The 14,274-nt window shown below is 47.3% G+C and overlaps 1 protein-coding gene across 5 annotated transcripts in view; it reads left to right on the forward strand.

Annotated features, from left to right (window-relative positions):
• The first annotated feature begins 1,927 nt into the window (after positions 1-1,927).
• The window catches only part of LOC138521037 (omega-hydroxyceramide transacylase-like), a 224,377-nt gene continuing 212,030 nt past the window's right edge, over positions 1,928-14,274 (forward strand). For 2 of the 5 annotated variants that reach the window (XM_069633550.1, XM_069633549.1), the window contains exon 1: positions 1,928-2,621. In XM_069633550.1, the coding sequence (XP_069489651.1) occupies positions 2,423-2,621 (199 nt within the window). In that variant the 5' untranslated portion in view covers positions 1,928-2,422. The remainder of the gene's footprint in view (positions 2,622-14,274) is intronic. The other 3 variants (XM_069633548.1, XM_069633547.1, XM_069633551.1) reach the window with 3 other exon arrangements.

Here is a 14,274-nt window from a genome sequence, read left to right on the forward strand (position 1 = left end):
GCGGTGGGCTAAAGGTGCCCCTCTGCCGCGGGTGCCTTTGACAAAAGGCGCCATTAGCCCCCCACCACACCAGCTCGTGGGAGTCTTTCAAGGGCTTCCCCGAGCTGGCGTAGCGGGAGAAGGCGCAGCATGCAGGCTTTTGATATAAAAGGCACCCACGGCGGTGGGCTAAAGGTGCCCCTCTGCCGCGGGTGCCTTTGACAAAAGGCGCCATTAGCCCCCCACCAGACAAGCTCGTGGGAGTCTTTCAAGGGCTTCCCCGAGCTGGCGTAGCAGGAGAAGGCGCAGCATGTAGGCTTTTGATGTTAAAGGCGCCCACGGCGGTGGGCTAAATGCGCCCCTCCCCTGCGGGTGCCTTTGACAAAAGGCGCCATTAGCCCCCACCACGCCAGCTCGGGGGAGTCTTTGAAGGGCTTCCCAGAGCTGGCATAGCGGGAGAAGGCGCAGCATGCAGGCTTTTGATGTAAAAGGTGCCCACGGCAGTGGGCTAAGGGTGCCCCTCTGCCGTGGGTGCATTTCACAAAAGGTGCCATTAGCCCCCCACCACGCCAACTCGGGGACGTCTTTCAAGGGCTCTCCCGTGCTGGCAGAAGGCGTGGCAGGCACCTCATTGTCATTGAATGGCGGGCTCATTCAATGACAATGGGCTCCTGACGTGCCCTATTCCTATCATTACCTCCTCGCCTGACTATTTTTGAAACTTTAAGATTCCTACAGATTTTTGGTCACAGAAGGTTGGCATGTATGTATGTTATGTATGAATTATGTAAATAATAGGTGACCCGGATATTGGACAACACATCATATATCAGTCATTTGTCTTACTCATGGTACGTGCGTTTAATGCACCTTCTTATGGTCCCCTGAAGTATATAACACTAATATAACTCACGGTTTCTCCTGTCCTGACCCACGCTGCTGAGGCCAATTTTTTTATTGCACCGAAGGTCTGGCGGCTGCTTGAAAGCCAATTTTGGAAAAGGGTCTTGAGATTACCATCATCTCTTCCAATTGAATGTGTGAGGAAAGAACTGGGGCTCACATCATATGTACATCGCTATGGTTTGGAAATCTTTAACCCTTTACAGCAAATGCTTGGACCCTCCTGAAAGAAGTGGGTTTCGGGCTATAAAAGAAGCACTGTCAGGTAGGCAGATTCCAGCCCTGATCACATGGCAGAACACTTGTACAGGCATTCTTGATGTCATTGCCCAAAACATAGACAATTTAGTGGAAAATCAGTCCAGGGTAAAGAATAAACTCTTGGACTGGGACTGGATCGTCACCCATGACAGGCTCAGCTTATTTGCATCCATATCTTGGGGCCAAGATGAATACTACAGCAGAGGCACAGTCCTTCCCTACCTTGACAAATTCCCACTCAGCAAGGGAACTTTTTTTGAGATTTCGTTTGAACCTACTGCCCACAAGGGAGGTGTTGGGAAGAAGGTAAAAAAAAAAGGGAAGACAGGATCACGACGTGTCGTTGTTGTGGTCTGGAGGTAGAAACGCTACAGCACTTGGTAATGAGTTGGGTTCCACTCTCGGACTTCAGAGAAAAATGGCTGGGAAAGCAGTTCGGGAATTCTGAGTTCAAACCTCCGCACTAGAGGTGATCTATTTTAAGATGGGGGAGTAAAAGTATCTTTGACCTTGGCATTGCTGAATTTCGTGAGAGACATTTTCCTGAAATCAGTTATATAGTTCTTTTGGTTTTTTATTTTTCTCCCTATATAGTTGCTGAAATTTTTTTTTTATATATACTCAAGTAAATGTTCTGCATTTAAAGTTTTCTTGAAAACTAATTGATGCAATTAAAATAAAAATAACACTAATTCTGTAATGCCACTACAAGCAAATCACGTGTGGGGGGGCGGGCATCTTTTACCGCCACCAATACAAACCGAGCACGCGTGCGAAGAGACCTAAAGAAGCAACAGTCGTGGGGCCCGCACTAAAACACTGCAAGTTCCTGCTCGCATTGGAACAGCCCTGAATCCTTTATAAACAGAATGCACGCTCTCCACAGACTTGGCCTCAGGCTGGGAGCATAACGTTACCAGGGAACGGATGGGTTGAGGGCTGGGTTCTCTGCACCGCCTGTGGTGATGGGTGGAGGGGCTGCCCAGTTGAATTTCCATGTATCCAGCTCCTGTTACAACACCACTCCGCTAGGGCGGTAGGAGGAGGGGGTTGGGGCTCGAGTTCACGCTGGAGTACACCCAGAGGAAGTAAGGAGTGGGGCGGCGGCAAAGAGTTCGGCAGGACACACCTGTTTTGTTTGCTGAATTTGAATTCTTACCACGCGGAGAGAGTCTCTCTCTGCCTGGCACAATCTGTTTGGGGCACTGATAGAAAGAGGTACGGAGACTTGCAGAGCCGTGGACGCTGAAGTCTAGCACCCAGGAATTGGCCAGCCAGCATGGCAGAGGAGGTGGCCGATGCCAAGGCATCCCTGTCCCTCTCGTTCTCCGGCAGCGGGTTTCTGATGCTGTACCAGGTCGGTGCTGTGCAAGCACTGCAGGACCTGGCCCCCGAGATCCTAAGGTCAGCCTCTCGCGTCTACGGAGCCTCGGCAGGGTCACTCATCGCTACCGCGGTGGTCTGCGAGTGCAACCTGGGTAAGGAACACCCCGATTTGTTTAGCATTGCTGCAGGGGCAGATTGGCCTGGAGGGGGCTGTGCACTTGGGGGGGGGGGGGGGGGGAGGTTCAGTGGGTCCAGTGGGTCCAGGCAAGTGATGCTTCTAGAACACCTGCCTGGCAGCCAGGGTGGTGTGGACCGGAACACATAAAGGAACGTCTGAAGAATTCTGGTGTCTCTGGAAAGCTGGAGGGGCTGGGGTAGATTGAGTCGTATAGAGAAATCAAGGGAATTCCTGGCAGACCAGTAGCTCTGAAACATCGGCAGTGCATCCAGGTTGGGAGCATATCGCGGATAATTGGGAGAATGTTGTCAATGGAAGTCTGGTAGGGCTGGGGGAGGTGCAGTTATGTCATCACGTATAGAGACACCAGGAAAGGTTCTGGCAGAGCAGTGCCTCCCCTCGGGAAGGCTGTTAGGGCTGGAGCAGTCCGTCAGTAAATTCTAAAGGTTTACTGAAGGGCAGTGCCTGTGGAACACCAGATATGTTGGTGCAGGCCAGACACACAAAGGCAACTCCAGTGTATTTAAAAGAGGTTTGGGCTTCTGGAAGTCTGGTGGGAATTCCTACGACTAGTGTCCCTGTGAGTCTAGTAGGAATGAAGCAGTCAGTTGCATACAAGAGGACCTGTGTATCTTTGACACATCAGACAACTGTGCGTTTAATTTGCATGTGACTGCATGTTATTCAGTGTGCATATGTTCTGTATGTGAAGTATAGCAGAGCCTTCAACTGTAGACAGTTGCCCTGGGGGTTGATAGACTATTCTGTTGCAGCCATTCCCCCTCTTGAACTGCAACCCATAGAATGTAGCTGAGGGCACTGGCGCAGCGGAGCCCTCTGCAGTGCGGGGGGTGGGGGGGAGGAGGACCCCTAAAAAATAAAAAAATAATAAATGCCATGGGGTGCGGGGAGCCCTAGGACATCAAAAATAAATAGTTTATTTTTGTAGTCACTCTGCTTTCATACAGAAACTATTTCCGTTACTGTTCGGCCCTTAACGGAAACAACTTCTTTATGCAGTCAGAGTGACATCAAAAAGAAACCATTTCTTTTTGAACCAATAGGGCTCCCCTCCACCCCATTACACGGAGCCCTCCCGATCCTCTGCAGATGATGGGAACCCACGTTCCTGGCTGCTGTATGGAGCGGAAGGCCTTGTTCCCTGTACCAATGGATTAAAGGTAAGAACATGTATTTTCTTTAAATGTGTGTTTGTGTGTGCATGTAAGTCTGTGCATACATATGTATATAATGTAATGTGCATGATGAATGAGTGGGTGCATGATGTGTGGGCGGCTGTCTGGGTGTGCCTGGATGGTGAAAATGTGCACACTTTAATGCTTGGGTGGCGTCCTGTGTGTGCCTCTATGGTGAAAGGGTACACAATTAAATGTATGGGTGGCTGGGTGTGTGTGTATGGTGAGTGTGCTTGTGTTCAGGGGAGCAACAAAACCTACTATTCGTGGGGTTCTAATGTTTCAAATGTAGGGAGAGGCTCTGTGGGGGAGGGGGAAACTTATTTGTTGGGGGTATCTAACTTATTTACGCATTCTAATGAGACTATTCTAGTGCACCTTCAATGTTACAAGCAGTTAACGCTCTCCTTTAAGTGTGGAAGCACCCACTTATGGACTGCGCTGAGAATGAGTGGTCTCCTTTTCTCTCTCTACCCTGGCATACAAGTACTAAACCCACATCACGATTTCAATTGCCTAAAAAATGTTGCATTTGAATGCAGGTACTAACGGTGAAATCCTTTACGTTAGTAATTGCTGGGCCTTTTTTAACAGCAAAACCCAGGTGCCGTTTAACATCTGTGTCCCATTCTGTCCAGCAACGGCTCTGTAGGTCAGCCAGGGTGAGTCAACATAGCCCAACATTTCAGGGGGTGGGGGGGAATAGTGCTGGAACCCAGTCAGATCATTGTTGTTGCGCCATTGCTTGTGTTTAGTGTCATGTTCACTTATTGGTAATCTTCATTACTCCTAGCCCTATTCTTCCTCATCCCAGTACTTGAGTATGAGGCACTTTGCCTCATACACAAGTACTGGGAGGAGGTAGCGGGACATGGAGATAATGTCTGGCTTAGTTACCTGTAATTGTCATTACTCCTAGTCTCACTCTTCCTCATCCAAGTACTTACCTATGAGCAAGGTTCCTCATACGTAAGCAATGAGACAAGGAAGTGGGACGTGGAGGTAATTGTGGGCTGAGGAGCGGAATTTGGGGGATGGGGTTGGCGGGAGAGGGATGTGTCAGGGCTAGGTGGGTCGGGATTGTGCGATAAAAACAATGGTCATACATGTCCGGGCTAAGCAGGCATGATATGTGGTATTAGTGGCTGAAGAGGCAATTTGGTGCAGCCAGTCTAGTCATTTCTTAGTTTGGCTTGACTTTTTTTAAACGGGGCATCTCTGATAAAGCAGTCTTGCTAAGTGTAATTACCTGGCTAGACTAGCATTTGAGCAGTTTCTTACTGTGGCATTGTATATTTTCCAGGGTGTCTGTGATAAAACAACCGTGATAAGTGTTATTGCTTCCACTAGCTTTTTCTTGCAACCAGTCTAGTTATGTCTAAATGAGGCATGGCATGTTTTATTGTAATATGTTGTTACATCTCTAGACTGATCTAAATTGTGCAGCCAGTTGGACATGCTTTCATTGTGGCATGGCATTTTTAATAGCAAAGCATTACATTAATTAAAACATTAAGGTTCCTGTGCACTGTTGGTGACTTGCATGCATTGGATTTTTGGATTGGTGTTACCCTACAATACAATTGCAAATGCTCAGGCTTTTTAGCCAATTTTTCTCAGAAAGTGTGCTGTATTATGCATTAAAAACACATATATATCTTTCTCTTAGTGCAGTGTGCAGCGTACCCCTGCAGCAGCACGTAGGCCGGCCCAGAGTGTTCTGCGACCCATTATTTGTTCCCAGGCTGGGGGGCCCATGGCTCTCAGGGTTGCCCCCACATTTTGTGCTATGCCACTGGCTGAGGGCCAGCAACATTTCGATCCTGCTGTCACATAGTCACTGACATAGCAGTCATCTCTGCACCTGAACACACTGCTTTGCAATTTGTACAATGTATTAAACACTAATTATATCTGAATAGTTAACTCATTTCTAAATACTATTTGCATGTGTTAGGAAAGATTTCGTAATTGTAGGTAATTTTCCTTCCATGTGGCAACCCCTAAACTTTTTGCTGTTGTTTTTCACCTTGTTCTTGACTTTGCCAGAGAAGTGCAGCCTTCTGCCGCACTCCTCTGGGCTTTCGCTCCTTTCTTACGGGGAAACTGACATGCCCTTAAAACAGTCCGTACCGGGGAACGCTGTTTCCCGTAGTTTCTTTTATCATGTTGCGGCTTTCGTGCAACATGACACAAGAGGGCACTGTAAGCTAAGTTACAGCTCTCTTGGGTCTCTAGCCTTCTACAGGCCCTAGATACTCGTTTAGGATTGTATCTGATCGGTGCAAGTGATTCAGGGACGGGAATGGTGGCAGCGATCGTTTCTTGTGTTTTGAGCTCCTTTTGGCGTTCTAAGCGCGTTTTCCGCGCTTAACCCAAAATGGTGGCCTGGCTCCCAAAATGGCCAGACCACGAGGCTCCTTTGTCCTGTCCGCTGACCGTCTTGCTCCCTTCACCTTCCCCAGGTCGAGCCGACCCGGGGCCTTCCTTATTTGGGCATGTACTTTCCCGCGAAACACGGATGCTTTCGCGGGCTTCTACATGTCTTGTGTGTGCCTCCAGGATGTGGGCTGGGATGTCTGGTCCCAATACACATCCTGGGTGCCAGCGAGTCTAGGGTGGTGTGAATGCCTGGGACCACCGTGGTCCGTGATTGGTCCACGTATGGTGTGAGTGTTGATGAGCGGATCTCCCATTGGGTCTCCTCCGTTTTGGCGCGAAGGGAACCGTGGATAAGAGGGGGCTGGAAACACCACTACCATGTCGATCTCCTGAGTTCTCACGAACGAAGGAATACAGGAGCCAAGTATCCTGCAACCAAGAGGCTGGACCGAGGAATCGCTGGTGACCCGCTGAAGGAATTCTCCTCTGCACTGCTGTCGCCTTGTGAAACCCTTTTCACCTTTGATCGAACCAGAAGGCCTGGACTGGTACTTCAACCCTTGGAATAGCGGGAACAGCTATTCTCGGCATCTTCACCATCTCCTGCCAGTAAGCCTTCGGAAGCGTCTCTGGGCCATCCAGCTGACTGACCAGCTTACACGGGAGTCTTGCTCTGTAACCGCCGCCAGGTTGGTTGTGTAGTATTTCGAGTCCTTGTCACTCTCACACGCTTCGTACACTTGGCGTTCCCAGCTCTGAAGTGAGTAGTGTACATTGGGCTCAGATACACACGGCCGCTCCGTTGCCCTGCTGTGGTAACAAACTGTGCGGGTTTCTTCGATTGAGACGTCTTTTTACTCAACACGACGACGAGGCGTTCCCTGCTCTTCTGAACCTGCCAGCTGCTGAAATTGACGCGGAGAAGCCTGGGTCTGCTTGCATCGGGGACCGGTGAGTAGCATAGCTAGGATCTGGTCGCCCTCCTGCAGGAGCCCATTGCTTTTCCCCGCTGTGTCAAACAGCACCCTTTTCCGTACTCGCGCTCTGCTTCTGCCCACTGTGGAGGCTGCGCTTGAGTCGCGGAACTTGTTCTTCTTCTTTTGTGCACTAAACTGAACTGCCTGATTTCCCTCGAGGAGCTTCTCCTTTTGCCCGTTGGCACCAGCGCGTGCAGGTACTTTTGAGCACAAGGCTCCACTCTTCGCAGGGCTCGGATTTCCATCTAGTTAGGTGCCTCTGAAGGCGAACTGGGTCTAAGCATTATTGCGCACTGCCTGTTTTCCCTCCCTTTTAGGTGGACTACACATTTCGTGCATATAACGCTTGAGACTTGTTGTATTTGTATATATATTGTGTTGATATGGTATGTGTTGGTTTACTATCGTTATATTGTGATTTTCTCGCTATGGTCATTGTTTTAAAGGCCTTGAAATAAATGTGTATATATTTTTAATATCACAACTGTTTGGAGTAGTTTGTAAGTGATCTTGCTTTGTGTGCTCATTGCGGGCTTTCAGTCACCCTCACCCCTCTTGAGACCTAGTCTTGACCGCCGCGATCGCTACCTTGATTGGTCTGGCTCGTCCAGAGGTTACTCTGTTCCAAGTAATTAGGTTGGCCTTCTGAACTTCTACGCCACCAGGACAGAGTTCAGAAATCCGTCTTAACAGCATGCAATTTAATGCTCTTTTGTTTTCATGTTTACACAGACTAGGTCTTCCAAAGGGCCTTCCACCCCAGAGTTTTGAGGCCATAACAATGGCAGTAGATGCTATACAATGATCAATTAACATAACATAGTGAAATCAAAAGAATTCCTAAGGCCATGTCTCTGCAAGGCTGGCATGACGAGCAGTCTGTGAGATGGAGACCTTAAGCGAATTATTATACTATTGTCTCTGGAAGGTGGTTAAGACTGGACAAGTCCGCCATAGAGTGAAACCAAGAGAAATGATGTAGGCCAGTGTCTCTGGGTGCCAGGAGGGATGGAGAAGCCAATCATTTAGTGAAATTAAGAGAATTCCTAAGGCCAGTGTCTCTGGAAGGCTGGTATGACTGGAGCAGTCAGAGATTTAGTGAAACCAAGAGAAGTGCTGGAGGCAAGTGGCTCTGGAAGGTCAATAGGGCTGAAGCATCAGGCATGGTGAAATCGGGAGTATTCTGGAGGCTGGTGTCTCTGGAAGGTTGGTATGGCTGGAACAGTCAGTCATATTGCGAACTCGATAGAATTCATAATGCTACTGCTTCTGGGCGGCCAATACGACAGGAACAATCAGTCATGGAGTGAAATCAAAAGAATTACTAAAGCTACGGTGTCTGGAAGGCTAGTAGGGCTGGAGCACTCAGTCCTATGGTGACATTGAATAAAAATGGAATTTTCTTAGTATCTCTGGATTCTGGAATGGAAAGCCGGGTTGCTATTAGTGTTAAGCCCAGGATGCCTCGCTCAACTCCCTCACTACGTTCAGGCCTTTAACTCGGGCCCTGGGCTGTTATCACCCATTCCAGCCCTTGGAACGGGTGCTTAATGCTTACATCTGGACTGTTTCCAATGATCCAGTGCTTCTGGTAGGACAATATGGCTGGTTTGGAGTCAACCACATATAGAGAAATCCTAGAATTTCAAGCAGACCCGTATCTTAATATTAGACCGGTAAGGGGGCTCAGTCTAATGTTAGGCTAATATGTCGCTTACTCTGCCCAGTCCACCTTGACTTTCAGAATTCCAGTCCTCCAAAATCATTGCTGTGGTTGATTGGCTTTAAATTGGTGGGCTTTAAATGTTATGTTCCAAACAAAACATTGTGGGCCTCATCATGAGTTGGGCGGTATCCCGGTGGTATTCCCGGGGCTAATAGTGTTATCGTCAAACCAACTGGCGCTATTAGTGCCCATTCGGGAATTCCCCATTGGGCCCAATGGGGAATTTTCGGCGCAACTACCGTCGGTGGTATTACCGCATGGTAATTGCACCGAAAAATCATCAAATTCACGGCAGATTTACCCCAGTTTACAGCTGGGGGTAAATCCTGCCAAACCCATGCTTTGGCGGACCCTTAAATGCAGCGGTAATAGCATTACCACCCCATTTAAGGGTTACTGCCAAACTCGCGATGACCCCCTGTGTCTCTTTCACACCAATCAATAAGTAGCTGTAGTTGAAAAATCCCTGTTGAACTCGTGCCTCTTTTATTTGAAAATGGGTAAAAAATACACTGAAGTTCAGTGTTTTGCTATCATTAACCTTCTGATCAAAGAGATTATTGTGAGAAAATCTCAACCAATCTAAGAAAACATTGTCCCTGGATCTAAAAGTAAGAACCCATGAAGGGGTAACCAGTTCTGAATGCATGCCATCTCATCTGCAGAGCCTTGGGGAAGTAGAGTTCAGGATTTTCATGAGAAAAGCTACACTTTCGAACCTCGACCTATGTAAATTCACCTGCTCCCGAGCTCCCTGGCAGACGGGGCAGGTGCAGGTTAAACCAGTTTCCTCAAGGAACAGTGACGGTAAAGCTTAGATGGTCTTGACAAGACTCATTTTCCGACTGAAAAATACTTTGTGAACCAGGCACATAGACGTTAATGGATTTTAATGTTGTCAGGGTGGTAACTACAGGTTAATATGCTTTTTGGTCTTGCTATTGCCACAGTGTGGGTTGTTCTTTGTTTCACCCGTGAGCCAGAATCGTTATTCGATTGTTGCACAGTCCAGCATGCATGGTTCCCTCTTTTACTTCCCTTATTACAATGGCTCCTCCCACCTGTAAGAGCGCTTGCGCTGAATGTCCTGTAGCTTGCTTTCACTAACCCTGCCATCATGCACAATGTTTCTTTAGTTTGTCTTCGGCATGCAGCATGCAGGACGGTTGGAGCAACCAATCAAGATGATCTGATCGCGGGCTGAATCTAATGATCCAAGCCTGTGTTCTGAGCAACCTGATGGCTGTTTCTCCGCCCTGCCATCTTCACCCCACTCTCGCTTCCCTACTTATTTTTAACTCCCCCAGCCCCACTCAGCTGGTAACTGCAGTGCCTACCGCCACTGCTGCTGCTGCTTCCTCCTGTTGTCCCTGCTGGCCGCCATGGAAATGGAAGAGGGGCTAAAAAACAGCTCAGAATAATACCTACAGATTGAATTGGACAATTTTGGCAATTATGTTATTGCATTCTCGTTGCAGGCTTTCTTGGGGACTATTGGACGGGTGATTGCTGTGCCTTGATCACAATATAGCATTAATCACCCGTTCCATGGGCTGGACAGCCCGCAGAACCAGTGATTATTGGTATTAGCACCCTGGGTTGCCAATCCAGTAACCTCGGGTGCAAAGAGCAAAGCATTTTCCGTACTTAGCCCCTCTTACATTTCCATGGTGGCCAGTGGGGACAACAGGAGGAGGCAGCAGCAGCAGTGGCGGCAGGCACCACAGTAACCAGGTAAGTGGGGCTGGGGGAGTTAAAAATAAGTAGGGAAGTGAGTGGGGGCAATATGGCGGGGAAGCAGTCATCGGGTTGCTCAGAACGCAGACTTGTATCATTAGATTCAGCCCGCGATCAGATCATCTTGATTGGTTGCTCCAACCGCCCTGCATGCTTGCCTGGATGAGAGTTGTACTGAAGACAAATTAAAGAAACATTGTGCATGTGTGCATGATGGCACGGTTAGTGAAAGCAAGCTACAGGACATTCAGCGTAAGCGCTCTTACAAGTGGGAGGAGCCAGTGTAATAAGGGAAGTAAAACAGGGAACCGTGCATGCTGGGCCGTGCAAAAATCGAATAACGATTCTGGCTTACGGGTGAACAAAGAACAACCGACACTGTGGCATTAGCAAGACCGAAAAGCATATTAACTCTTAGTTACCCCCCAACAACATTGTGGTTTAATAAAATCCATTAAAGTGCATATGCCTGGTTCACAAAGGATTTTCAATGGGAAAATAAGTCTTGTGTAGACCGTCTATGCTTTACCGTCACTGTTCCTTCAGGAAACCGGTTTAACCTGCACTGTCCCGTCTGCCTGCCAGGAAGCTCGGGAGCAGGTGAATTTTCATAGGTCGAGGTTCGAAACTGTAGCTTCTCTCATGAAAATCCTGAACTCTACTTCCCCAAGGCTCTGCAGATGAGATGGCATGCATTCAGAACTGGTTACCCCTTCATGTGTTTTTATTTTTAAATCCAGGGAAGATGTTTTCTTAGATTGGTTGAGATTTTCTCACAATATTCTCTTTGACCAGAGGGTAATCGATAGCAAAACACTGAACTTCAGTATATTTTTTACCCATTTTCAAATAAAAGATTACCCAACACATATGATGTGAGACCCCAAATGGCAATCTATGAATTCCACAAGCCGGGTGCCTCTTTCCTAGTGAGTCCTTTTTCTGCCCCTTTGTTCCTGTGGCGGACGATTCCAAGCCCATATGCCCCATGCCATTTGAACTCTGACCTCTCTCCTCCCTTTCTGCCCCAAACTAGAATGTCAGGGGGGACTGAGTGTGCCAATAGGCATACCACCCAGGCAAGGATGACCCTTTCCTGTCCCGTTGGACATTTATGAAAGTACCCGTTGACAGTGACACAACCACCAAGTATTGAGAACCACATTACAATCACCCCACCACAGGACGAATAACCCGGCTTTTTAGTCATTCTCACCTGACCTCCATCACGTCTTTGCAAAGGTCTTACTGTTCTCAATGAAAACTCCATGCACCACATGGACAGATAAGCACATAGTCCTCATGGACCATCTAGTCACTATATCTATAAAATCATGATTGATACTCCTCCGCTTCCCATTTCTGAGAGTACATTTAGCCACCTTGCTACTGAGCTTCCTATTGACTCATTGAGGGTCTTCCCCTTTCCGGGGGGTCCACCAATCCTCCAGAGGAAGCATTTGAGACCAATCTACAAGAGTCCTTAAAAAATTCAACTCCATATAAGCTCATCCAAAAGGAAGCCTCAAATCCTCTCCAACACAAGCGGCCCACATTGTTTGCAACCATATGCACCACGGTCAGTTACGGAACATGTTCAACACCCCTAGAAAATACTTATTTATATCCCACCTCAGCTCAGGAAGACACATTCTGCAATCCAGAACCAATAAAATGTAATGTTGCTTGACAATAGCCCCCCAACGTTGCCTAGGCCGCATAGATGTTCAGCCTCCCAATTCCTGAATGAGTGACCGATAATACACACCGGTTTATAGTGATTTTTTCGAATGCCATTATCTCAAACATTTCGTGGAATTTTTTTTCCGAATGTTTTATTTTTTAATTGGGGGTTCGCCCCAAACCCCCTTTTTTTAAAGCACATTTTTAAACTTACAAAACCCCAAAAAAGTATTAAATAAAAAAAAACACATCTGGAATTATTTTTTTCTGCAAAATGTTTTCGAGATAATTGCATTTCGAAAAAAAGCATTTCAAAAAATGACTGGATCCCATACACACCACCCTCATAGTTACCTCGTTCTACTGGCGTAAAATGAGGTGGTCAAACATGTGCATCTTGCTACTAATTGTGTGTACTGACCTGCCGCTTGAACAACCTCAATTACATCTACCAATCCTCATAACCACCCATTGACCAATCCCCTCGATGCTGAAGGAGCGGCTGCACCAATCCTGAAGGGGTGAGATGATGAGCCCCTTGCAGGGATCCCTGTTGCCTCTAAAGTGCAGGTAACTATTCTGCAGCAATGGAGACAGGAGCTAGAAGACCCATTCTGGTGAATGAAAAATACCCCACCTAAATCTTCTGGAATAAACGCTTAGCCTATAATCACTCTAATCCTGTGCTGACTGGGCCTCATGAACCCCACCTCACAGTTTCTGGTCTGTCTTGGACTTGCCAATCCTGATACACATCCATTCATTCCCAGCAAGAAGCCGATCTAGCTATGTTCTCCACTCATGTTCTTACTGGAAGCAGGGACAACCTCGCCTGTCCTAAATGCTCTTCAAAAGTCCCAAGTCCATGATGAAGAGCAATTCCTCACTCAGAACTTTAGATCCCCTTTAAAATTCTCATCATTATCACTCGCCTGTCCAGATCAATAGGACGTCTTGATTTAACTGTTTCCCTCGCTCAGCCACTCCCACCCTACCAAAGGTTTATTTATCATAATGTGACAGAGAGCTACTGTCGCACCACACCGTTTAGCAAAGAATAATATGGCAGCCACGTTTCTGTGGTCACCAAACGCGGCTCCTTGTGCAAGCGTCCGATCCATGCTACAACATACTTTGAGCTAAGCACGGAATCCGTGTTCTCACAAACGCTAGCATAAGTTGCCAATGCACCCATTTCTAAGCCCTGTTTTGTCTTCAGTGCAGGCAATGCTGCAATTATTTATTGGTGCCAGGTTCACCAATATTCTGCAAGTCGCTGAATGTGGCGTCACCGCCAGTGCCACTGTCGGGTGGTGGCACCTTGGTACAAGTCAAGGCCTCAGCTGCATTATTTGGCACAGCAGGGACAGGCTTTGCTTTAGATCAAGTATTAGCCATTAAGCAAGACCAAAATAAATTCTTCCGCAAATATAGCACAATGTTGCACAAAGGCCATTCGTATTTGATAACCTTGGTCACAGTCATATTATCATACCAGAAAACCGTACAATTGCCCGGGGTTCATCATCCCCAAGGTTAGCATCCCCAAAAGCACTCATCTTTGATAACCAATTGGTCACTACTCTCTGTGATCACTACAACTCTGCTTAACCTGCTTCCATTCTATGAAATCCTCCATCATAAATCTGACAAACCTAAAAGACAAACTCTTTCTGAGCTCCAATTAATGTATGCATGTCATAAGAACATGTCAGGCCTAATTCAGGACTCTTTTCCACAGTATGGACATGTACATTAAAAAACCTTTCATCCGGTTCGTCGGACACGTTTCAATAGCATGCTTCCTAAATTTGCCCCGATTGTTCCTGAAATCCCTTTGGCAATCCAGATCCAAAATCTCTTCTATTAGCTCAAAAACTTCAACGGACTGCTCCTCCCAAATCTTTTTCTACGGTCTCTTTGTTA

Source organism: Ambystoma mexicanum, chromosome 13 (assembly GCF_040938575.1).
Source record: "Ambystoma mexicanum isolate Mex_15411 chromosome 13, UKY_AmexF1_1, whole genome shotgun sequence".
In the NCBI taxonomy this organism is placed as follows: domain Eukaryota; kingdom Metazoa; phylum Chordata; class Amphibia; order Caudata; family Ambystomatidae; genus Ambystoma; species Ambystoma mexicanum.